The sequence below is a fragment of the Taeniopygia guttata genome, chromosome 5 (assembly GCF_048771995.1).
Source record: "Taeniopygia guttata chromosome 5, bTaeGut7.mat, whole genome shotgun sequence".
Taxonomy (NCBI): Eukaryota; Metazoa; Chordata; class Aves; order Passeriformes; family Estrildidae; genus Taeniopygia; species Taeniopygia guttata.
In genome coordinates this window covers 27,397,963-27,422,599 of record NC_133030.1, presented here as the reverse complement: position 1 = coordinate 27,422,599, position 24,637 = coordinate 27,397,963, and the positions used below count along the sequence as shown (strand labels likewise).

At 43.1% G+C, this 24,637-nt stretch overlaps 2 protein-coding genes across 2 annotated transcripts; one reads left to right on the top strand and one right to left on the bottom strand.

Moving 5' to 3' along the window:
• The first annotated feature begins 758 nt into the window (after window positions 1-758).
• Window positions 759-8,461, top strand: PPP1R14D (protein phosphatase 1 regulatory inhibitor subunit 14D). The gene is made up of 4 exons (XM_030274309.4): window positions 759-1,262; window positions 5,327-5,422; window positions 5,607-5,639; window positions 7,631-8,461. The coding sequence occupies exons 1-4, from the start codon at window positions 1,080-1,082 to the stop codon at window positions 7,697-7,699; spliced, it is 381 nt and encodes a 126-aa protein (XP_030130169.1). The 5' UTR covers window positions 759-1,079; the 3' UTR covers window positions 7,700-8,461.
• Window positions 8,462-12,464: 4,003 nt separating this feature from the next.
• Window positions 12,465-24,637, bottom strand: ZFYVE19 (zinc finger FYVE-type containing 19). The gene is made up of 11 exons (XM_002198897.7): window positions 24,412-24,637; window positions 23,762-23,883; window positions 21,088-21,141; window positions 20,422-20,582; window positions 19,078-19,223; window positions 18,073-18,187; window positions 17,307-17,516; window positions 16,739-16,818; window positions 15,921-16,031; window positions 14,378-14,520; window positions 12,465-12,989 (listed from the first exon to the last, which is right to left on the bottom strand). Exons 1-11 carry the CDS (start codon window positions 24,463-24,465, stop codon window positions 12,917-12,919), a joined length of 1,269 nt encoding a protein of 422 aa, XP_002198933.5. The 5' UTR covers window positions 24,466-24,637; the 3' UTR covers window positions 12,465-12,916.

The window sequence follows — 24,637 nt, the reverse complement described above, 5'->3', positions numbered from 1 at the left end:
ATCACAGCCAGCCTGATTTCTGTTCCTCTGAACAGAACAGCAGTGTGTACTTCTTATACATATTCTTCAAATGTTATATGGCAATAATGCTGCAGACCTTTAACCGGGTGGGGAGGAACTGTAAACCAAGAATTGATAATAGATAGTGGGATAGCCATTTATGATGCCTCAGCAGGTGAACATGTTTGTCATGAATACTCTTCTGTGGGAAGGAGATGGTGCTATATCCCTAGTGAGGTCTTCCCCTGCAGTGCCATCACATCAAATACTGTACTTTTTTGAGCACAGATATTTTATTTTATCCCAGAATTTCCTTGCTAAAATAATTTCAAATTCATGTTACTGGGATTTCTACAGAAATTTCTGAGAGGGCTGGACTTAACTTAGAGAATATAGAACAAAAAAAATGGAATTGCTGAGCTCAACTTTGGGTTGCAGTGTCATTTCCTGACCTACTTCTATAAAATAATGAATGACCTGCCCAATTCCAGACTACTTCGTATCTGTGCTGGGTCCAGTGCATTACCTGGAAAAAGTCAAATATACCATCTCATAGAGAGCTAAACCCTGTAGCTGCAGGCAGTTTACTGAGCATGAACTGCAGCAAGATTCAATGCATTATGTATGGATCAGCCCTCTGGAATTGCACATGCATGTAAGTTATGCCTCTAGGAAAACAGTAATTTAAAACCTCCTTCTTCCCCACCTCTTGGACCTGACTTGTGTTAAATATTAACAAACATGGTTCATCAATTCCCTGGTTCACTTGGCTTCTTTTAACAACAGATGTTATTACAACAACTCTGCCTACCTCCCTGCTCCTGTCAGCACATCTGATGGTGAAACACAAGAGTCTGCGGCTGTAACTCTGCCTGCAGAGCCTGGCTGCTGCCCCAGCTCTGTGGCCACCCCTAACTCTCTCCCTAGAATCACCAATGCCTCCCACCCTTGGTGCCTGTAACTAGCTTGTGCTGGAGGACACTAGTTGCAGAGAGGCTTTGGTTAAAGGAGACAGAGAAAAGGTGTGAGGGAGCCCCGAGGAAGGTGAGCTCCTGCTGTCAGAGGAGGAGGTGGTGAGGATGGCCAGCAACTCCAGTGCACTGCCCCGGGTGACTTTCCAGACACCAGAGAAACCTGGGGAGGAATCATCACACAGGAAACTGGGCAAGCTGACCATAAAGTACAACCGCAAAGACCTACAGCGCTGGCTAGACCTGGAGGAATGGATCAACACCCAGCTGCAGGAGCTGTACCAATGCCGGGTGAGTAGCTGGGGCACATGAACCACTTGCTTGTCAGGTGAATGGATCTAGAGGCCTGTGTGCTGGCACAGAGGTTTGCTTGCTCTGTTTCACTGGAAATAGTTCCTTGTCTTCAACTTCCAGCAGATATCTCCATGCCCCCTCTGCAGCACTCTGACTGGTGTGTTGGCAGGCAGGGAAGCTTGCACTGATGCAATCCAACTGGCTTTGAACTGCCTGGGGTTGCACCCACTGAGGGGGTGTAGCTATTGCTCAGCATGAGTAGCACAACCTAGAGAGTTGTATAAACCCAGGATGATTCTTTTTGCTGAACTCCATGTGGTGAGTGGCTTTGCAGTGAGCAGTATCCAATCTAGCTGGGTTAGAGTGATCAGGGTATCCCTGTTCCTTTTTGATGCAACAGTGAGGCTCTACCTGCTGTTTGAATAAAACACTTTGGAATGTGCTGTGTCTATAACTGCAGAGTCTGGACACCCTACTAGCAAGAGGGAAGATTAGGAAAAAAACCTCTTTGCTCAAATGTAGAGATCTTATGCCTCAATTCTCACCAATCCCCAGAGCTGTCTCCCTTGCCTGAGCTTCCCTTTGCACCTGGAATAGTCCCTCCCAAATTCTTCCTGCCTGCCTGGAGAGCTGTCTCAGTAGGAAAGATCCAGGAGTGCCTATAGCACTTGAATGGTACAGGTTTTTACTTCAGCAGTTGCATTTTTTCACTGAGTTAGTGAGATTCCAGTTCCAGCACTGTCTGGATATATTGAAATTTTAACCCTGTACTATCACTTCTACTCATATATTGTCCTTAGATGCATGACACATGCTGGGTACTTTCAGAAGCAATAGTGTTCTTCTGTGTTTGAGATAACCATTTGGAGTGCGGCACAGTAAAAGATGAAAGGCTTTCCCCCATTGTACATCCTGATTTTAAACACATTTAAATAGCTTGATTAAGGGTTTTGCTTTTCTCTCTAGGGCAGTGGCTAATACAGTAAGAGAACACAGCTTTCTTGACTCACAGAGAATCGAGAATCTCCATCTTCAACAGATGACACAGATGGATTTAACAAATTGTGTAATACCGCTTATTTATGTCCTGAATAGGGATGGACTAAATGAACTCCAGGCCCTTTCTGTCCTGTATTCTGTATTTGCACCCCAGTGCAGTGTTAAGCACACTTTTGAGATACAAGGAAATAAGAGCTGATGATTGCTTAGAGTCTTCCGCTCTGAGCATCAGCAGTTTCAAATTGCAATCAACAGTGAAATGGACATGTTAGAACAGGGCACAAATGGTGGGTGCTACTTGCCATGATGGTAGAGAGAAACTTTTGTCTGCACAGGCTGATTTTCTGGGCCTGAGAACTATAGGATTATGGCTTTCACAGCTGAAGATGCAGACTTCAGGAACTGCTTCCAAGTCTGTCCTTGTTATTGTTGTTGCTGTTGTTTTTATTATGATAATCATTATTGTAATAACTTTCAGTGTGACTGTTTCATATTTGACATTTGTGTGGGAACATGCCAGATTCTCATGCCATGTTGGGAAATAAAAATAGATTATTTCTGTTTTAATTTATGCCTTATGCAAAGAATAGGCAGAAAACAAATATGGAGAAAAAGGTCCTTCCTTCTGCTGTAAATGCATGGTTCCTCTGAAAATAAGTATATTACTGCTTCTGTTCTGTTAACTGTCTTAGATTTCCCAAACATAGCTTGCTCAGTAAAAATGACTAATCTCTTCAAGTTAGTTGTGAATGTCTAGTTGTTTTCTATAGCTTATTAAAATGGTAATAATAAATTCTCAGCTGTATCTTAGGCCTCTCGATAATGCATTATGAAACATTATACAGTGCACATGGGAGCAGAAGTTACCAGCAGACCCAGTCAGACAGGCAAAATTCAGTGTGTCTGAAAAGTGCTAGCATGGTAGTCCTGGTGAGTGAAGGGTATTCAAAAGAGTGGCAGTGACAATATTGCTTCCCAACCATGCCTGCACTGGCATTTAAGGGACTGTCCCTGGAGTTGGTAGCTCAATTCAGAGTCCTCTTCCTGACTGTTGAGGTTTGCTAGAGATAAGCAAGGAGAATGGCTCCTGCTTTGAGTAACAACATCTTGCAGTTTGGCTGCAGTTTTATTACTGCAGTTTTAAAGAGTCAAATTTTTGTCACTGTTTTTTTCTGAGACAGACAAGAAGCACTTGGTATGACCAGTAAAATGACCCAAGATGGGGTTCTGCATGTGCTACTCTTACTTGCTGAAGTATACAGAGATAGACCTTTTCACTTGCAAAGGTGTCAGAAAAACAAGTCAGTTTGTGTTATCACTTCTTTTTTTCCAGAGAATTAAGAGCTGTTTACTGTCATCAGAGTAGCTGCCCAAAGGGGATTCTTTTTCCCCACTGCAGAATCCCAGCAGGCACAAGTGAGAAACCCAGCCATGTCCTTATAGAAACAGATTGCCAGTGTATTGCCCTTGCTAGCATCTCTTCAGCACAACAGATTTCCCTGCTTCCTATGTATTCAGGCCAGCATAAGAGATTTGCTACAGAGACTGTTAACAGGATCTCTTCAAATACATACATGTGCCACAGTAAATCACTTGTAATCACAGAGATGTCCAGCAGGTCATCCTGCCCTCCTCTGTGCATTGTGACAAGACTATTTAGTTGCCCTGCTTCTTTGGGCTCCCTTGTATCCATCAACTTCCATTACAATTGTCTCTTTGTTACCTCTTACTTTGCTCCGCCTGCCCTTGGCAGTGCAAAGTTCCTGGGTATCTTCCAGAGATTCAAATGACAGCAAGGTTAGCTCAAACATCATTCCCTGATACAGGGAATGTTTACTGTCCTGAGGCTTTTAAGCAACAAAACAGACTCTGATTTTAAGATGATTCTTTGCATATGAAATCCAGAAGAGCATCCACACCAGGACTAAAAAGTACAGGGATTTCCTACCCTATCTCACCCTCCCAGCCTACTTGGCTTCTTAACTAGAGACAAAATCAGACTGGATCAACACCTGTTTTCTAAAAAGTCACATAAAAACTATTACTTTTAAGAAGAAATACTGTGTGGGTCACAGTGCAATATATTTAACTCTAGTTTATTATTTATTCTTAAGTCAGCTGTGTATCAAAGCTAAACAAGGGCTTTCTACTTCCTCTCTGGGTTGGTATCAGTGATTGCTCAGGAAAAATTTCTTTTTTTCCTGTAAGTATTACCTTTAATGTTTAATGTTTTACATACACATCCATAAATGCCACAGCCTAGCAATCAGGAATTGTGCTGTTCACCCAGTATCCTTATCTTACTGATTACTATGCCAAAATATCACTACTGTTGGGTTGTGAAAGATTCATTTTGCAGATACACTGGAAAAAACACAGGCTGCTTTCCTTGCAGAGATTTGTGAAGCTAAAATGTATCTGTGATCAAGTGTACAAATGTTTCCAACTAACACCCCTATGCAGTGCAGGTTATTATTCCAGTCACCAAAACTCAGGGTGCCTCTTAGATTAAACCAGACTATTATATCCCTCTCATATCTATTAGACAAAACTGGCAAAATATTGTTAAGTCTTTCAATAGCATCAGTTTCTCTCCATTACTGCAAAAAGCCTTAGTGTAAATACAAAGTAGATGAGTACAATTAGCATAAAAACTTAAAATCTCCTTCTATTATTTATGCCTTTCTAAGATTAAGCCTGTTGGAGTTCTGTTTGGTGAGCTCTTCATAGAGAAAGGGTGTCACAGGCTGGTACACATAGCACTGCAGTTTGATATCCTTGAAAGGGTCTTCCAATGATGGGTGACGATTCCTGAGCAGTGTAGTGGTTGGAAAAGATGAAGAATATGCACCTCAGGATGTGTGGCTGTAGCAGACACTACAAAGGGGCTGAAATCCATGTCCTCATTACAAGAACCTCCCTTTTTTGAGAGGATTTATATCTTGACCTCAATTTTGCAGCATAGCTTTATTGTAACTTAGCTGCTTAGCTCTTTAAAGATGGCCTCTAGAGTTCTTAGAAGTTTGAAGGTTAATTAACTCTGGTGGTTTTTTCCTTTCTAGCTAAGGGAGGAAACAGAGGCAGCAGCTCCTGAACCACAAATTGATCTTGAAGATCTCCTGGAGGTCCCTAATGAAGAACAGAAATTAAAACTACAGGTCAGATAGAGGCACTTGGTGATTTTAAGTTAGTGAAGTTTTCTTCATAAAGACTAGTGGCATGTGGGGTAGAGAATAGGTGTTTGTAGTGTTGCATGATGCTTTCTTGTGCCTTCCTTTTGTAGGGAGGGGAGAATTAGACCAACTCATAAAATACTAAAATGACAACTCCTTGTTTTTTTAGGAAATCCTCCATGAGTGCTCCAGCCCCACAGAGGTGAGTGAAGCACCATATAAATTTACATGCATACATGTTATACTGTTCTGCTACAGTGTCTTTGATGCTGCTTGGCTGAGTAGCCAAGACACTACCGTGCTGCAGATTTGTTTAATCATAATGGGAGGTGTTTGCCACTTTATTCTGTGATTGCAAAATTACATATAAATGCACATGAATGAGCTGAAGGCAGAGCACTAGAGCAAATAAGGAATTATGCTTTACAATCAGAGGAAGTTCTTTCCATGTTTCAGACATCCTAAGCTGATCAGTCTGAGCTGCTATTTGATCCTCAGTGTAGAAAAGCCATAGACAGTGTCATAGCTCACATAACCATTTTTACACTGTTAACTGAATGTATTCTTAGCTTAAAACACTCTAGGGTTATGAGTGACAAGAATGTAGAATGGACTGGGCAGATAACTGCTGTGCAGTGGCCATGTAGGTTAGTTTTACATATGGATGATTTTCCCCCACATAACTTTGCAAGTTTTTACTTTGAAATAGACAGTTAAATCCCACAATGTTCAGACAATTGGAGGCAATACTGTGTGCATGCACCACAGAGGGATTGCCTTTGCTGCGTTGCAATCCTGTGCAAAATGTGGTCCCCATCACTGCTTCAGCCACATGCATTGCATGTGAACATTCTACTTGCACATCATCCATCAGAATCCATGTATTGTCAAGCTGATGTGGCTGTGCAGTGATGAACATACAGAAAATTAGATGAAGGCACGACTGAAATTCAGTCACTGAATCAATATTAGTATCACTGAAATTAAACTGGGCTGTAGCAATCATCACAGATACTGTCCTAGCGGGGCTTTCAGCAAAGCTGGCAATATGAAATAGTTTTCAGAGTGTCTGAATGCCAGATCTGAGGCAAGAATCTCAAGCGGTAGCTGAAGAGAGTTCGCTCTGCTAAGTCAGAAGCCATGAAAGTGTCTTGTGGGCAGCACAGTAGCTGCTGAATACAGATCTGCTCTCCCATTGGCAAAAACACATACTTTCACCTGGGGATCTTGAACCCAGTCCCCTTGAAAGATCACAGCAGTTTAACTGCAGAAGGCAGACAAGAAACTGAAAGAACTGACTGAAAAGAAAGGTATGATCCTAGGCATTTACTTCCAGAGCATGTTGTGGCAACTTCTGATCACCCAAGTGAGGACGCTGGGCTTCCACATGGCACAAATGGTAACAAGCTGCAATATTTCCAGTGACCTTGCCTAATTACAAGAACATGTAGCGATGTCTTTGGGTAAGAAAGGCTGCACACCTCTTTATGGGGATGTTACCATGCAGAGGGTAAAGTTTGTGCTAGTTACATTGCCTTCTGCTTGGAATAACCAGATAGGCCAGTTTAGTTCATAGCCCTTGACTGTGTCAGCAAAGTAGTCAGGGTTTGTCTCCATTAACTGCCCATCTATCTGCTCTGCCTGTTCCTGAACCCCTGCTCAACATTATCATTAGTCCTACATGTTTTGCTCCACCTCTTTTCTGCCAGCCACTTCCTTGTAGAATTGGCACAGCTCCAGGATGGTTTGCAATTCACAACATGGAGCTCTACTGGTCCAACAAGAGGGACAGCTTGCTTTGCCCTAGATTGGGAGGGCAGCAGAAGTGGGCAGGAGGTTATGGTGGCAACAGGAAGCAGTGGAACCTAAAAGAGAACAACAGCATCCTGAGGTCATCTCACAGTGGGAAAAGCAGGTATCTGGAATACAGAAATCAGGCTAGCTCCTGAGGAGAAAGTAAACATGGCTGCTCCAAACTGAGACAGGGGAAGGGGAGGAGTTTTAGACCCTTCTCATCCATCACAAGGTCACCTTTCCTAAGCTAAAAGATAGGTTTGCTTAATATATGTCAAAACTTTGGTTTCTGCTCAATGTGAGGGTGAATGTGGGAATGATGGAAATGCCATAGTACTCTTTGGGCTGATGAGTGCTGGCATTAATATGACATCCTTCTTCACCCAATTCTTCTTGTAGGACTTCATTACAGAATTGCTCAGTCGATTGAGAGGTCTCCGAAGAGTCACCAATCCTCAGAAGAAATGACCTTGCTTACACGGAAAACCCAGCTCTGGTTATAAGGAAACGTGTATCTTCCTGACAAAAACCAGGATCAGCAACAGAACTTCTGAATATGTTTAGGACTTCTTATTACTGAGAAACATCACCAAGTTTGTGAACTTTGTACCGGTGGTTTGAAGTCTCCACTCCTTCCAGATCTACACACACAGCAGGGAGTTAGATTGTGCATTTTCCTGATTATTAAAGAGTGTGTTAACCTGAGGAACAGGACAAGATGTCCTTCCTTTAGATTCTTCTAGGAATTTCCATGCTGGCCAAGGAGCACTGAATACAATCCTCAGGAGCTCATCAAGACTTCTTTTTTTTTTTGTCCACTGCAAGGAAAACAAGGCATTGGTTATCACTCATTCATCAACAAGGAAAATCAGCCACTGTTAAGCTGCACCTCATTTCAGTCTGGCTTGAACCCAACTGTGATCTCCTGCCTGTTACTGCTGTACCTGACTCTACAGCATTGCACATACTTTGTAAGTCTTAATAAGCCTCTGTTTTTTATGAAGGTTGGACAGAAAATATACTATCGTTTGGGTGCACCTGGTCTACTTAAGGGGAAGTTTGTGAAACACCTGCTAAGACTAATGGCTAATTTTTTTTTCCTTTTTGTGGAATTTAGGACTTAAAACTTAGAAGGCTTTTCTAAAGGAACAAGGTCTGGGAATGATTTTTCTCCTAGTTTAAAAAGATGTTGGAAAAATACTTATTTTATATTAAAACAGAGAAAACCAACTATGCACTGCTTGATTTTGCTCTTTTAGATTTTAAAGAAAAACTGAAGTAATAAAATACCTGCTCCCAACTTCCCTTCAGGGAGCATCTTGGAGTGAGTCTTTTGCAGACAGGTGGGTCTCAAAAACGAGCAATGAAGTAGGACACAGTACTTTGCTGCACAAATGCTTCTGGCTACAACTAATATTTGCCTGGAAAAATACAGAGGAAACTACATCCAGCCTCTCAGCAAGTCAGTAACCTGACACATGTGACTAGGCAATAAGACAGCAAATGGAGGCTGATTGCTTAGGTAGAGCGCTCTCACATTATGCCGTCCCTATGTTGATATCTGCCACACAAACACAAGAGATGAGTCTGAGTCACATCCAGAGGAGCTCCTACAGTGCAGAACGTTCAAGGCTAGCTTTTGAGTACACCTTTTGTCTGTTTGGTGAGCCAGGGGCAGAAGGGACCAACTATGGAACCAGAGGGACATGCAGGTTAGCTAACAAAGACAAACAAGGATACTTGGGCTGGACTAGTAATATCTTAAATGCATTAGCCTTTCCATCTTTATCAGTAGCAGAGTGATGGCTGCTATCTTGTTCTCCCCTCCTATTTTCCAGTTGTCAGTGAACAAACTGTAGGTTGTGTCCTCTGAGAGGACAAAATCCAAGCTGCAGTAACAACTGTGATGTAAGAGCCTGCTTCCTTTTACGTGCTTTTCTTGTATCTGACTGGTATCTCCACTGAACTGGAGAAATGGTCTTTCTTTATCAGGTCCGATATATATCTTTGGTAGTCCTGGGAATATGCCAATTTTGGCTTAATAAGGGGCTAGTGGGACATGCCTATCCTCATGAAATCTCAACTTAATCAGTAAAATAACAACAAAAACTTAAATCCAGACCGCAATGGTTGCAGATCTGGCTTATGGATGACACCTGCTAAGACTCATGTAACACACCCCTTGAGAAAGGAGAGCAGCATATTGACAAAAAGCTCTGAGCACTGGTAAAAAAAAAAAAAAAAACTAGGATCAAACAGAAGTTCAGGTGGAAGAGCTAGGTGAAAAGGACATGAGGAAAGTGGCCTAAACTAGAGATGCAGTTAGCTACAGTACAACAGTATATGAGTTCAGATTAATTACACACCCCGCTAACAGGCTTTGTTTTATTCTGCTGAGCTGCAACAGCACAAAGACATGACATGCCTCTCCTCTGGCCCAAGAGAAATAGTTTCTTCCCCCTGGGAACTGTTCTGTATTCCCTCAATATGGAGTGATGCAAAAATAAGTTTTGTCTGTGCTTTAAGGTATTGCTAGAATCAAAGACAAAGCAGGTTCTGAATACTCTGTTTGACCAAAGTTGTCTTCGTGCTTATTCCGCAAGTAGCAGGAAAGGAGTAAGGTGCAGATCCTATCATGTGCACTTGGTTCTGATACATAAGGAATTCTGATACATAATGATACCTGAGAGCACTTGAACTGAGCACACTGAGATCAGGGGAGAAAGGCAACATGTGGCCAGCGGTAGATAGTTTCTCAGCTCAGTGGTGCAAAAGAAAAAACAACATAATGCAATCAGAGTAACTTCTTTTTTGTTTCATTCTTAAGCAGTAGTAAATCACACTTGGTTTGATTTATGTTTTGGCTTTCACACTAGACCACAAGGATAGATTAAAATCAATGCTTGAAATTTTTTTTTTTTGCAAACATCTTCCAGTTAACTTTGCTGTTTCTCAGCTCCACCACTAGCATAAGTATGTAGATACTATCTAAGAATGTTGCTTGAAAGGAACTTTGCCCTCTTGATTATACCCAGATAACCCAATGTATGAAAGTTCATGCGCTTTTCTAATTTGAATTCTTGTTGGAGTGGAGCCCACATTTGATAATTCACATACAAAACATTCTGAGAGGGAAAGAAAATCCCTCATGACTTGCTACAAAGACAAGAGCAAACAAGTTGAATCTCTTTCTGAAAGATGCCAAGCTGTCTTCTGTCATTGAACACCTATGACTGAAGCCTGATCTAGCCTGTCAGGAATTGACTGATACCAGTATCTTTGTTTACCAGCACCTTTTCAAAGACAAGGATAGGGAGTAAGCAACACAGCTAACAGTGCACTGCCCACTTAAAGGTCATGCAGCATTCCTCTTTCACAACACAGATTCAGCTAGGTATGCTTCCTGCAGACAGCCCATCTGGATACCCCTCTGCCCCTCCTACATGGAGTTCACTGAGGCAACAGCTACAGTGGGAATGGCTTTTCAGGGGAAGGTGATTGGGCTACTACTAAAATACCCCATTACATGCAGAAAGTGCAGCAGCCACAAAAATGTCCATTAGTGGTGCAGGGAAAGCAGCAGCTTGCATCTGTATGACTTGAAGAGAGTCTTCCATGTATGACTAAGTTCTATTTCAGGTAATGGGTTGGGTGCATTTCTGGATTCCTTGGGATGGCCCCACAGAAACCAATCTGGGAATCTAAATAAACTGCTTCCGGCTGCAACCTGCTCCATTACTACTGATGTGAACAGGGCAGGGCTTACAAGACAGAGGCTGCCTAACTGCAAGGGAGCTCAAAGTTTTGTTGTGGCTGATGAAGCATTCAAAAATGTTGCAAGTATCATACCAACTCATACTAAGATATTGAAAAAAACCAGCAGCTGTAAATCAAGGAAAAAAATTACTACTAACTGCTTGGAGAAGACAAAGACTGAAGCTCAAAGCAGTGGATCAATTTAGGAGAGAAATAAGAACAGATAGTTGCACCTTCCCCTGTATATGTAAAACATGAAGGCTTTAACCTCAAAACTGGACTGTCTTACTATCAGACTAATTCTCCATGTCAAATAGCAATGAAAAAGTGTCCCTCCTATGATAACATAAATAAAGAACACCATTTTGTTTTGATTTTTAAGACTGCAAGCTCCTCAGGGCTTATTTAAATAACTTACTTAAATTTTGTGTATCACAGGGTTAATTGTGAGCTCTTGCATCAGAACAACCCAAGTAGTTTTCTCATCTACCTGTCCCTAGGAGACAGGCACTGATGAAGCAAGGGCTACCAGGAGAAAAAAGATCCTCCTCAGAAGTCAGGTTTTGCCACCCCTACCTAAGAAAGGGTTTTAATGGCACTGCTGGATATGCTTGCCATTTTTAGTGTGTTAACCTAAAGTATTACTACTCTATCTACATTGCTTGAATCAGGTTTTTGTTGAAGAGTCTGATCCAGCAACACATTAGCAGAAATCCACCTTCAACAGTGGTTTAATTCATTTGCTGTCCTCTGACCAGAGGTGCAGGTAAACACTGTTTCATCACTTCACCTCAGAGGCATTGACCTTAAGCACGGGGGCAAGGCAGACAGCTGGGAGTGGTAGTGTCAAACCAGACACGCAAGATTCATTGGAAATTCCCTGTCAAGGGCAAATCCTTTATTTTGTTGCAATTGGAATTTGTCAGCCTTAGAGAGCTCTCTCAGAAGTCACATTATTTGGAAAGAGTTCATCCTGATGGAATAATAGAGCACGTTTACAGTCAATTTACTTGGGTATTAGAAGCAATTCTGGGTGTTCTGGGCACTGGGAAGTGCAACTTGCATCTGGATTGTCTTCCCGGAGGGATAACCAGATGAAGAGCATCACACAGGTAATATCTTTATCCTACCAGGGGATCAAATAATAAACAAAGTCAAATCCTGCTTTCAGACTAATACTCAACTCTTTCAGACTAACATGTTGCTCTTACAGATGACATGACCTTGGCACAGCCACTGCAGGCCACAAAACTGTATCAGTAGCAGATTATATTTTCAAAGGATCCTTCCCTTCATGTCAGTGAGCAACACTGCCCTGTACCTTTTCCAGACATGTCACAGAAACATTTTTTATGACTTCACTATTCTTCATTTCTTTCCCTAAGCCACTTGATACTAGGACTAACGTACCATTATAAGAAAGCAACACGTTGTTAAGGACTATCAGGCATTTTCAGGAGAGACTTTAACCACAGGCCGCTGTAAATAACTTTTATTATGCTTTGCAAATTCCCATCACACACATGATCACAATGCAGAAATTTTTCTTGGTGCAAAGTGCTTTACTGCCTGTTGAACCAGTGTATAAGCTGTTAGTAAAAGCAGGAAGTTATTCATCAGCCAGTCAGTACTGCCTTAAACACACATCTTTCCTGCTACATTGTTTTACCATCTTTATTTATGGACTTGTATCCACCTCCTCATAACAAGTCCTCATTTATCCCCAAGCATGCACAGCAAACCCTGCACTTCTCAGGTATATTTGTGAAGACCAAGTCATATGCCCTCCAAGACTCTCTCAAATTACAGCACATCCTTTAACTGTCCAAAACATCACCCGTTTTGGCTGCAAATCCACTTAGATTCTTTGCATCTGGCCGGCTCCTCTGTTTTCCCATTCTTCAGTTCCTTTTCTGCCCATAAGTGTGGTCACTTCTGTTTGCAAGGAAGATGATAGCGGGAGGTGTGGTGGTCCTTCAGGTCAAACTCCTCATGGCCTTCCCTAAGAAGCAAATACAAAGTGCATTCAGAAGTAAATACCCAGGCCAGGAACTTACCCTTAGACACTGCACAAGATATCTCCCTCCAGCAGCCCTTAACCAGAAACTTATCCCGAGGGTTGGCTGTGAGGACCTGACTGGCAGCCATGTGGACTAACTACTTAAGATACTTGCTTGCAACAGAAATTTCTGAAATGCTTTATGGGAAAGTCTGTTCATCCTTGTCAGCTGGATTTGAAAATGACAACAGGTCCTTCTGTTTCTTTCCCTCTTGAAGAGATTCGTGTAATTCATGGCTCATTTTCAGCACTGTGTCTGTGATTCCAGGAACATTAGCAACTGTGACAACAGACAAAATTACAGTCTCCTTCAGAAAACTTTGAAAAATTACTGAAAATTATGCAGTGTATTGGCAGCTGTCTAAACCATGCTCAGGAGTGGGCAGTGTTGAGTAAGACACAAGCCTACATCTGCAGTGTGTGGATGATACACTCACCTGCCAGACTGTTAAATCTGCTTTTACTGATGTTTGCTGTCAGATACTTTTGTTCATATGCTTTGTTTTTAATAATCTAACACTGCCATATGTTTTCTGAACATTTTCATATGGATTTCCCCCACTGCATTTGTGTCTCCCTACAAATACATATACAGGAAATGAGAGAATATGCACAAAAAACATCTCTTATTATCCCAACCACATTTGGAGCAACCTGCTGTTACTGATCTGAGTACCGAGCCAACTACCCAAGTCTTCTGAGGCATGAAAAAAGAGAAGTCACACAACCTGTTAGAAATAACTTTGTATTCAGATGAATTAACCATCCAAATCTGAGACATGAAAATTTTGTCAAAAATCAATCTACACACATTTAAGAACAAAGACTACAGCTGCTGCATGGCCTGACTGGTGAAAAAAGGCTCACACATACATATTTCAATGAAGAATTTTTTTAATATGGTTTAGGATTGCAAAGTCTCAACCTTAGAAAACCCTCAGGAATTCATACAATCTGATCTCCCCCCTTTAAGGGAATCCAGCCTAGGTCATCCTTCAATGGCATTTACAAAGCATAGGAGTCACTGAACAATGGTCTCATTTATCCCATCCCACGTAATGCAGCATATCAGCTGCTCCAGAGAACACTCAGACAATGTGCCCAAACATGCACTGAAACATTTCTGCCTAGGACCAGTTTAGTCCCTGAAGCCCGAAACAAATACTGATCTCACAACATATTTCTCTAACAACTAGCATTCAGCTCAAATCTGGATTCCTCAAATCTTGCCTCCTACTGCCTGTTTTTCTGCCTAATGAGAAAAACATACAAAGGGGGCCAAGCTTACCTTTGACCCACCTCTCGGACCCAGAGGAATTGCCAAGACTCACCAAAAACAGCGCTGACAGTAGAGGTCCCCGTCACAGCCATGACAGCGCAAAGTGGCATCTTCGTTGCAGATGCAGCACCAGGGTAACTCATCCTCATCACTATCATCTGCCCTTGCAAGAGCTGTGGTGGCTGGAGTGTGGCTCTAATTCACATAGAAAACAAGAGACAGAGAGTTCAAACCCCAGCACAGACAATAAAGGACCTTAACTGTAATGTATGATGGCCCCAGTGACCTGTCCCAGAGTACACAGCTTCCTCTCTGTTGATCCTAAGTCTGTGATATGAACTTGCCCAGAGTGCAGGGACAGGCTCCATCTGCATCTAGTTGTTAAATAAAAACCCAAGGTACTTTCTAGAATTTGGGTTTAAATCTATGTTGCTTGGAATGTAGACAGGTATTCAGCCTCATTTATTGTCTACATCGATGTACACCTGCTCAGATATTCTGGCAGGCACCACAACGATATCATGCAACAGACAATTCCCGCTGCTGAAGCAAGAGATCAAACAGTTTTGCTGAAAGGGGCTATGTGGGAAGGGAAAGGAATGTGGAGGTGGGGACATTGTTTTCTCCCTGTTGTGGGAAGAAAACTGTGGGGCAAAGGAAGTGCTTTGCCAAAAGTGCTTTGCCTACTATTCATTCATACCTGAGGCTGGGACAAAAAGATCTTCTGAAATCATAATCTAAATATATCCATACAGCCAACTATGGCCTCTTTCTCCCTTACAGAGAACTCTTGTGGAACTGAAAACACACTGAGGCATAGTGCCTGGACACTGGCAAAGGCAGCTTCATGACACAATCTTTTCCTAACACTATCTTTTGCATCAGTAATCCCAGAAATGCAAGTTGTCATACATGAGATGGATGTTTTTGATAATGTTTACAATTATATAATTTCTTCCACTGGGAGCAGACCTGACAGGTGCCTGAGTCACAGGTGCATTTAATTCTTGTAATATACATTAGAGATTATGTATATATTTCCACAGTAGGCCAGAATCCACTCTGAGCATAGGGTATCCTGCTACTAATTCCTTCCTCTGACATTATATGAGAACATGAACAGTAGAATACTATCTAGAGGTTCTATTCTGCACATGCTGAAAGCACTGGTAAACCTCCCATTTATTATGCTTCAGACTGTATGGTATTAGACCATGACCTTGTTTGATCTTGTTACACATACATATATATATATATGTACATATAATTCTCTAATATCGATATTGTGAGGTGTCTACCAACTTCTCTTGGTTTACACGACTCTGTAACATTCAAGACAAAGCCATCCTGAAAGGAATTGTATTCCAGGGAACAATTCCTTTTATAACTACAAGGATGATTCACAGATGAGTTCAGAGCTGGTCAGCCTTGCAGAAGCTGCTTGGTTTGTTAGCTCTGGAGAAACTGGTTGGTTAATTTTTTTTTTTTCTGCAGCAAACCTAGGATACAACAAACTTTTGTTGCAGAACTGTACTCTCCTGACACCCTGGAACATTCCAGATGACAGTTCAAGAGATCCTGACCAGTTCACTGACCTTTTGCTTTGGTGGCTTACACAGGTTCTGTTGTGAGGGTCCTGGTTGGGTGGTCTGATCTGGGGGAATGTTGAATCCACTTGCTTCATCCAGGGCTGCTTCCTCTGTGAGCTGGTAACAACACAAAGCAAGAAGTCTCTTGTTTCATACACAGCTGCGAGCCTCATTCTAGGCCCTAAACCTCCTGCATTTGATGCTCTCATGCAGTAACAGGAGATGACAAGCCTGAATGCAGCTGTTGTTACCCACACAGATGTAAGCTTGCTCTGCACTCGAAATGCTGTGTGTCCATTGTAGACCATCTGCAGCAGCAGGGGCCTGCAGCTCACACACTCTGCTTTGCAGTGCAGATAGCAGGCCCTCAGCATCATGCTAATCACACACATCTTACATATCAGACAAACCTAAGCTCAGGTCTGCCTGCAGACAATTCAGAGACATTTTGGGGTGAAATGTAGGTGTAAGCTGAGCTACACAGCACACATCTCATCATCCATGTTCTAACTGGATGGAGGAAAACACAGAACAAGAAGACAGGAAGTACCAGCAAAGTGTGGTTATACAGGAGGCATATGCAGACCACAAGAGACACTAAGCACAAATGAGAAAGACAATGTGACAGACTAGAAGTATTGTTTTAAATTGCCTGTAAAATAGTTGAATGGCCCATGGGAGCTAGTATTGGAAAAGCACTAGGAAAGTAAGGAAGGAAACTCTTCTCAGGAACAGAAATACAACCTTTGTATGATCACCAGGTACCACACACATGAGGCATAACCAAGAAGAAGAAAAAAAAGGCCACAGCTGCCATTTCTGACCTGTTTCAGCACTCGGCGAATGGCCTCCTCCTCAGCCACTTCCTCATCACTGTCAGGGAGCTTATAGGTTTCCAGTGTAACTGTAGGAGTAGGAAATGTGAGACTGTAACCCACACCCATCTCAAGCCTTGTGCACACTAATGTACCAGAGACAATTCTTTATGGTGTGAACTGGCTGTGGCATTCTGGCTCTGACCTTTTAAGGTGCAGGTTCCTCATAAAGGATGTTACTGTTTATTTTTAATAATTGGAAGAGAGATGGAAAAGATCCCCACCAAAACCAGAGTTCTGCTTTTAAGTTTTGTTAAGCTCACCGGAGCATGCTAGAATTATCCCAAAGAAGGGTGCAAGACAAAGCAGTCTGACCTTACAGTCCCAGCCTTTACCCTCAATTTAGATCTTTCAGATTGATATGACAAATCAACCTGTACCACTTTGCAGACAGAACCAAAGCTCAGTCTGTTTCTTGCAGAACAGAATAATTAAATGGATAAACACTAATAAAGAATTTACTCTGTCATAGCAGCTTGATTCCTCTCTTGGCGCTGTATTTTCATCTGCTACCCACCTTTCTCTGGGTCCTCGCCTTTGAGTGCTGCCAGTCTCTTGGCAACCTGTAGGATCTTTTCCTGCCTAGTGTTCTCTTCCTGCAGCTCAGCAGCAGCTTCTGCCAGAAGCTTATTCTTCTCTTCCTCTAGCTGTTTTGGGTCCAGATTTGCAGGGCAAACACAATCTTCACTTCCCCGATTGAGATCATTCAAACTTTGACTACTAACAGCTGCAGACAGACACACAGAACACACTGTTGACTCAGCAGCAATGTTCCTTGGGCACAGAAAACATGACAAATAATGCTATGAGAGCAGCTTGCTGCTCTCCATGAAATTAGATAATGAGTGGGAAAGGCATGCAAGTAGGATCTTCACTGTACATGAAGAGAAGAAAATGAGCTGATCTTTGGCCGACAGTGAGTTTACAGGGAAAGCAATGCAGCCAGGAAGATAATGGTATGCCAGATTCTGATGTTTTGTAACAGTGCACAGGTGCATTAAGAGTAGCAACAGCTCCTCCCCAGGGAGGAGTCACTTTAGAGAAAGAGAGAATCTGAATAACACAGCCCTGACAAGAAGGAACTATCTCCAAGCAAAGACACCGAGACACAGCATGGAGCCAGATGGCTGCTCTTGGTCAGTGCAAGGGATTATAAGCGGAAGATATGGACAAATTGGACACTCAGCTCACCTGTAAGTTACATAGGGAGGCACAAACTCCCTTCTCAGCATCGTACATACATTATTAGATATAAACAGGTCTTTAGAAGCCAAAACAGATACCTTGAGGCTGAACTTTTGGTCTGTAATGCTCATCAATGGCAACCTCCTCAGACAGTTGAGTTAACAGGTCATCTGTCTGCTGGACCAGACTTCGGGTGTCTGGGGGTTGGTGTACCTAAGAAACCAGGGGAGCGTGGGAAAGGTAAATGAGAGAAAAGCAGCATACTCAATCAAAGGAGAATTCTGGTAACCAAGATCACTCTAGATGGGAGCAGTATACAAAGATGCCTCCACTGACATTGAGAAGCTCAGTTTACAGTTATGTGGTGTAAGATTTGTAAGGGCTTCATTTTCAGAGGTGCTCAATGTACACAGCTCTAATAGCAGCCACCCAAACAAGGCAAAGGGGTGCTGAGTGTATAGAAATACATGCTGCTGGGTCTCAACTCCAGCTCCACCACCACCTCCAGTATAAACAAGTGCCATTCTCAACAGTGCCAGCCAGCAAGCCCCACAGAGACCTATGATAACAGCTGGGCATACAGCTGAAAGAACCATAAGGAAATGGTATCTTGGGGGACAAGATCATTCCTATAGGCTTTCAAGGCATATATCTGACAAATTCCTCTGCAAACTCAGACAAATCACGCTGGGCTTCCATTTCTGGAAAAATTAAAAGGACTCTGCCCAGCTGATAAGCAGTAACTAGAAGATGTAATTAGAAGATAGGGCTGATAAGCCTCCAAATCAAACAGCTCTGAACAACTATAACCACTCATGTACATAAATGAGTTGAGAGTAAAAAACCTCAGCATCTATTGTTAAAAATAAACACACAAACTACAGCTAGCATGAAGGAACACGCTGCATTCAAATTGAAGCAGTGAACAAGTAAAGGCTGGTGATTTGTTTCTGGAGAAATGACACAATCAGGAAACAGAGATTTCTGAAGAAAACTACCTGGACACAAAAAAGCTGAAGAAGGAAGAATGGTTAGCATACTGTGACACCAGTCACTGTGTCAGCTCAGAATAAATTGCTGACTAAAGAGCTGAGGGAGCTTACAGGTCTGGGAGCTTGGGAAGGAGGATCTCTACCCTGCAGAACAGCCAACCGGTCCTCCATTTCCTGTGTGGATGGAACACGTCCTCGGTCATCCTCCTTCAGGGCTGCCAGCCTAGCTTCGATCTCAGCCTGAGTAGGGATGGACTCTGCAATTCACAATAACCCAAGGGAGAAGATTATTCTGTTATTGAAAGTTAAAAGCTACATGTATTTTTCCTTAAAATTATATTTCATTCTGGAATCAGACTCTGAACACCTGAGCAAAAACCTTGCCCTGCCCTGACGTGAATGAAGGGTCATACTGCAGTGACTCAGAGACTACCCTGATGCTAACTGTTATTCCTTTCTTCCAAGTCCTTGCCTTCTTCACAGTTAATCTCCTAACTATAACACAAGTATTAGGGTGATGTCATTGGAAATCAGCTGACTTGGGATTCTAGGGACAGGTATAGAAATGAGTGTAATTTAGGCACTTCAGTTCCATTGGTCCCACATCTCCTAATGCAATCCCAGACTTATCAGACTGAAACTCTCCCCTGCCACATAATGGATGGGAGGCAATGGCTGCAAGCTATTCCAGGGGAGGTTTAGATTGGATATTAAGAAAAACTGCTTCACAGAAAGTATTGTCAAACACTGGAAAAGGCTGCCCAGGGAAGTGGCTAAGTTACCATCCTTGAATGTATTCAAAAGATGTGTAGATGTGGCACTTTGGGATGTGGTTTAGTGGTGGACTTGGCAGTGCTGGGTTAATGGCTGGATGATTCTATGACAACCAGGTAACCAATCTAAAGGGTGTTCTTTTTCTTTTAGAGACCACATGTAATATTTAAAATAGTTTATTCTCATGTAAGCACCTCAAAGCAGTCCCAGAACCTGACAGTTGTGGACTGGGAAGAAAATCCTTTCCTTTTTTGTGAGACAAAGCTGGTCAGAACATAGTCCCACAGAGACTGGAACTACTGCTGCTCAAGACAATGACTCACAGGAAACCTTCTTCAAAATAGTTTGGCCAAAGACTTTAATTTCATTCTACTCCAAGTCGGTTTGACACAGGTTTTTACCCCAAAAAATGGAAAATGAGGAAGTGATTTTGCAGTTAAGACACTGCACCAAAATAGAGAAACCCCAAAAACCAAAATGAAACTGGAACATTGATCTAAAATCATTCTAGCAGTTGGCCATTGTGGCAGCAGACCTTGGATGCTCTGTCCTATTTAAAGCCTTCATCCCCCTAACATCACAGCCACTTAAAGCCCAGCACTTCCCTCTCCCTCTAGGTTCCTTGTTTCCCAAATAGCAGTGTTCCCACCCAAGGCATTTATGGTGTTCTCTAAAACTCACTTGGTTTCCTTTCCTCCCTGAGCCTCTCCAGTCTCTCTGCAATAGCTCTATCCTCTTTTGAGAGCCCCTGGTATCTGCAGCCTGCTCGACCTGGGGGTTTTGTAGCTGCCTTCTGTTGGTCTTTCAGCTGGTTTTGTTTAGCCTCAAAAGCTGCTACACGCCTGTGACAAGGATGGAAATAATACATGTCAATTGAGAACGGGGATTTTAACCCAGAGATAAGAAAACATCCTCTGTGAACCCAACAGGCTATCTGAAGAATACCAGTGCAGAACAGAAATGAAATCACTCTCTCCAATATCAGCACAATAAAGTACTCCTAAGAGTAAGGAAAACCTTAGCTCACAAGAACAACATGTCTGGCAGCACTTCCCAGCAGACAAGGAACATTTCACCACAAGGTTCCTGTTTCCAAGCCAACTCTGATCAGACATAGATAATTGCAGGAAGATGGCTGTTCAGGAGTCTAGTCCAAAGAGCATACCCCCCACCCTTCCAAACAAACTAGCAGCCCAAACAGCAAAACAAAAGCTCCATCGTTAATCTAACTCTGAACAAGCAAATACCCATACCACAAGCCCCAATTTTGTTAGTATCCATAGGGGAAAAGGAAGACCAAAAAGGCTCATCTGCAGTAGAAAGAACTGCTTGGCAAGTGCAACTCACTTTTTGTAGTTTTCTGGTGGTGACCATTTTGCTGAACTGCTTTGAGATTCTTCTCTGAAAGACAAAAATGATTTATCTGAACTCAAAATACCGACAATACTTGACAATACTGACAATCATCTGGTCTCTCAGCTCAAGGGGAATCAGTAGGTGTTTCTTGACCTCTTGGTACAGTCTTTTCTTAACCTCATTAATACTGAGAGGAATCAGCTTATGCAAGGGATTAAGACAATATAGCTGCCCAGGACAGTGGGAGCCATCATCTCTGTCCTTTGGTCCAGTTGTTTTGCATCTGGACAAAATACAGTCACCAGTGATCCAAAGGAGGTGGGGCAGAAATACCCTTGCCTCCCACAGCCTGCACCTCCCAGTTCAGTGCAGGTAGGGAGTACTTAGGTAAGACTGCCAGTGTAATTAGCTTCCATGCAGCAGGACATTCTCTAAGGAGATGGGGCATGCAACAAACACAGAATTATATAACATACAAATAAAACAAAGTGTTACGAAAGTTCTTATATAACATCTTACAAAACACTTGAACAATACACACCTAAAACATGTCTAACTCTTCTACATTGCTGTGTTCAGGCTGAGGGACTAAACTCGACACTTATGTAAGTTAGTTAGCATATTTTATTCATTCTTAGAAATCACAGCTAAGGCCCATATAGTAATGACTGAATGCAACATTGCTGGAATACTTTCCAACATTCTAAGGCTTCAATTCTCAAAGCTATTTGAATGAAGAACACCAACATATGCAGCTTACAGAACTGCAGCCTGTGTGTATTACCTGCAGGATGCCATCCACAGGGACCTGGACAAGCTCAAGAAGTGGGCCCTTGGGAATCTCATGAGGTTAAATGAGACAAAGTGCAAGGTGCTGCACTTAGATTGGAGCAACTCCTAGTACCAGCACAGGCTGCGGGATGAGCAGATCAAGAGCAGCCCTGCCAAAAAGGATTTGGGAGTGCTGTGAATAGGAGGCTGGATGTGACCCAGCAATGTGTGCCCACAGCCCAGAAAGCCAGCTGTGTCCTGGGCTGTATCCAGAGCAGCATGGCCAGCAGGGCAAGGGAGGGGATTCTACCCATCTCTTCCTCTCTCATGGGACCCCACCAGCAGTGCTGCATTCAGCTCTGGGGTCCCCAGCTCAGGGCAGACATGGACTTGTTGGGGTCTGTCCAGTGAAGGCCACCAAATTGATTAGAAGGATGAAGCACATCGTTGAGGAAAGGCTGACAGAATTGGGATTATTTAGCCTGGAAAAGGGACAGCTCCAGGGTGACCTAACTGCAGCCTCCAGTACCTGAAAGAAACTTCCAGGAAAGATGGAGAAAGACTTTTTAAGAAGAGCATGTAGTGACAGGACACAGGGGAATGGTTTTAAACTGAAAGAGCACAGCTTTAGATTAGATACTATAAAAAATTCTTTACTTGGAGAGTGGTGAAACACTGGAACAGGTTCCCCAGAGAAGGTGTGGATGCCCCATCCCTGGAAGTGTTCAAGGTCAGGTGGGATGGAGCTCTTAGCAACCTGGTCTAGTGGAAGGTGTCCTGCCCACAGCACAGGGGCTGGAAATAGATGATTTTTAAGGTTCCTTCCAGCTCAGACAGTTCTATGATTCTATAATCTACCTGCTATCCAGTCAGAGAAGATTGTTTTTCTGCTGTAGCTCTCTAGAGCTGATATTAAAATTATGAGACAAAAACACCCAGAGGAAACGTCAAGACAGGCAGCCCTGTTTTCTTAATGGCTTTGAAGTTGTGAAGGGAAATCAGAAAATTGTGAAACTGAAAAGACTGAATACTGTCCTTCACTGTTTTCAGCAGCCCATGAAGATCTTCACTAATGAGGCTCTTCTCTAGACACCTGCAGAGCCAGAAAATTCCCCTCTTGCTGGTGAAATTTTTTTGCTATAGGAGAAAAGTGAGGAAAAGGAACAAGAGAAATGCAAGAGAAAAAGGACACAGAAGAATTGGTTGACAGAGGAATTCTGGTATACACCTGTGTTCTTGTGTTGCTTGTTCAAGTGTATAATCCTGCTGCTACTGAATTACATGTTTTGTTTTCAACAGGAAGTCTACTGGTTATGCAAATAATTTTTTGCAAAAAAATTATTTTGCTAAAAATGGTTTGCAAATAATTTTTAAAGTTTCCTTTTAAAAGCAAAAATTTTATAGATTTTAGGCTACAAAACTTTATGTCTTCAGGACACACATAGCAGAGATCCCTCAACAAGAAGGATTTATGTCATTGTTTGCCCACAGAATTAATAACACTTTGACCATCTTATCGTCAGGCTACTCAACTATACACATCTGAGAAGACTGCCAGAACTGGGCAAAAACACATTGTGGCTTAACCTTGGCCCATCTAGTTAAACTGTCCAAAGGAATTCAGTGTCCATCCATGAAGATTTAAACCTGATGCTTTCAAACGACTTTATCAACCATAGAACAAGAACAAATCCTGCTTCCTATTTTAGGACTGCACAGCTCATATAACAACAAGTTCAGAGATGTCCTGTCTTAAAATTCCAGGGTACAGGCAGCATCCATGCACATACGGAAAGTAGAGCTCTCCTGTAGAAATCTGCAACATCACATGGAATGTAAACTGAAGGAAAAAAGCAGCAAACTGTCTTTGGGTGAAGAAGCACTCCCGTCTTACCCAGTTAGTTTTCCATAGCACTGCTTGCACACCTTCTGCTGAGTGTTCCCACAGCGGGGAACAACAGCACTGAAGCTCCGGCAGCCCGAGCAGAAGGAGCGTCCGCAGCTCTTGCAGCCACACTGCAGAGACAGGAGAGAGGGGCACCACAGCGCTTCAGCACCTCGCCACCACACTGGTGCCGTTGGCGGGCACAGTGCCCGTGCCGAGGCACACACAAAATAGTGCTGGGGTTATGCTGATTTTTTTGTGATAGAACTGTTTCACCAGCTGCTGCTGAAGATATGGAGACTCAAGAACCTTGGAGCACCAGCAGATAACTCCTGCTGGGAGCATAGTCACCACTTCACCCCATAGTACAGCGAAGTGTGTGTGTGTGAATTGTCTGAGATCATGCCAGAATCCTGGATTAGAGGGACGGCATTCAATGACTTTTTGGTTTTTTGGTCAGTAATGTCTCATATTTGAAGACACATCGGAATTAGGCACCAGGAGACTCAGTAAGCCAGGGCAACAGCGCCAGGATGCTGGCCGGGAAGCGTGTCTCGGCGCCGGGCGAAGCGGTCCCCAGTTCCCTTCTCAGACCCTCGCCCGGCGGGGGAGGCACCCGCGGGACCGGCCCGTTCCTCACCCCCCGCAGCAGGACTTGCCTCTTTCTTGAAGACAGAGAACTTGGACGCACACCCATAGCACCGGCTATCCATGGCGCTACCGCCCCAGCCCGCCCTCAGGCACGGCGTTGCACCCCCGCTATCCCAAGCTCCATGGTCTCTCCGGGTTGCCCTCCTGAGGCTGTGGTTGCCTCAGGCCCAAGGATCGACGGCGAGCGGGGCTGCCACAAGCCGGGAGCCGGGGACACCACCCTCCCGTCCCCTC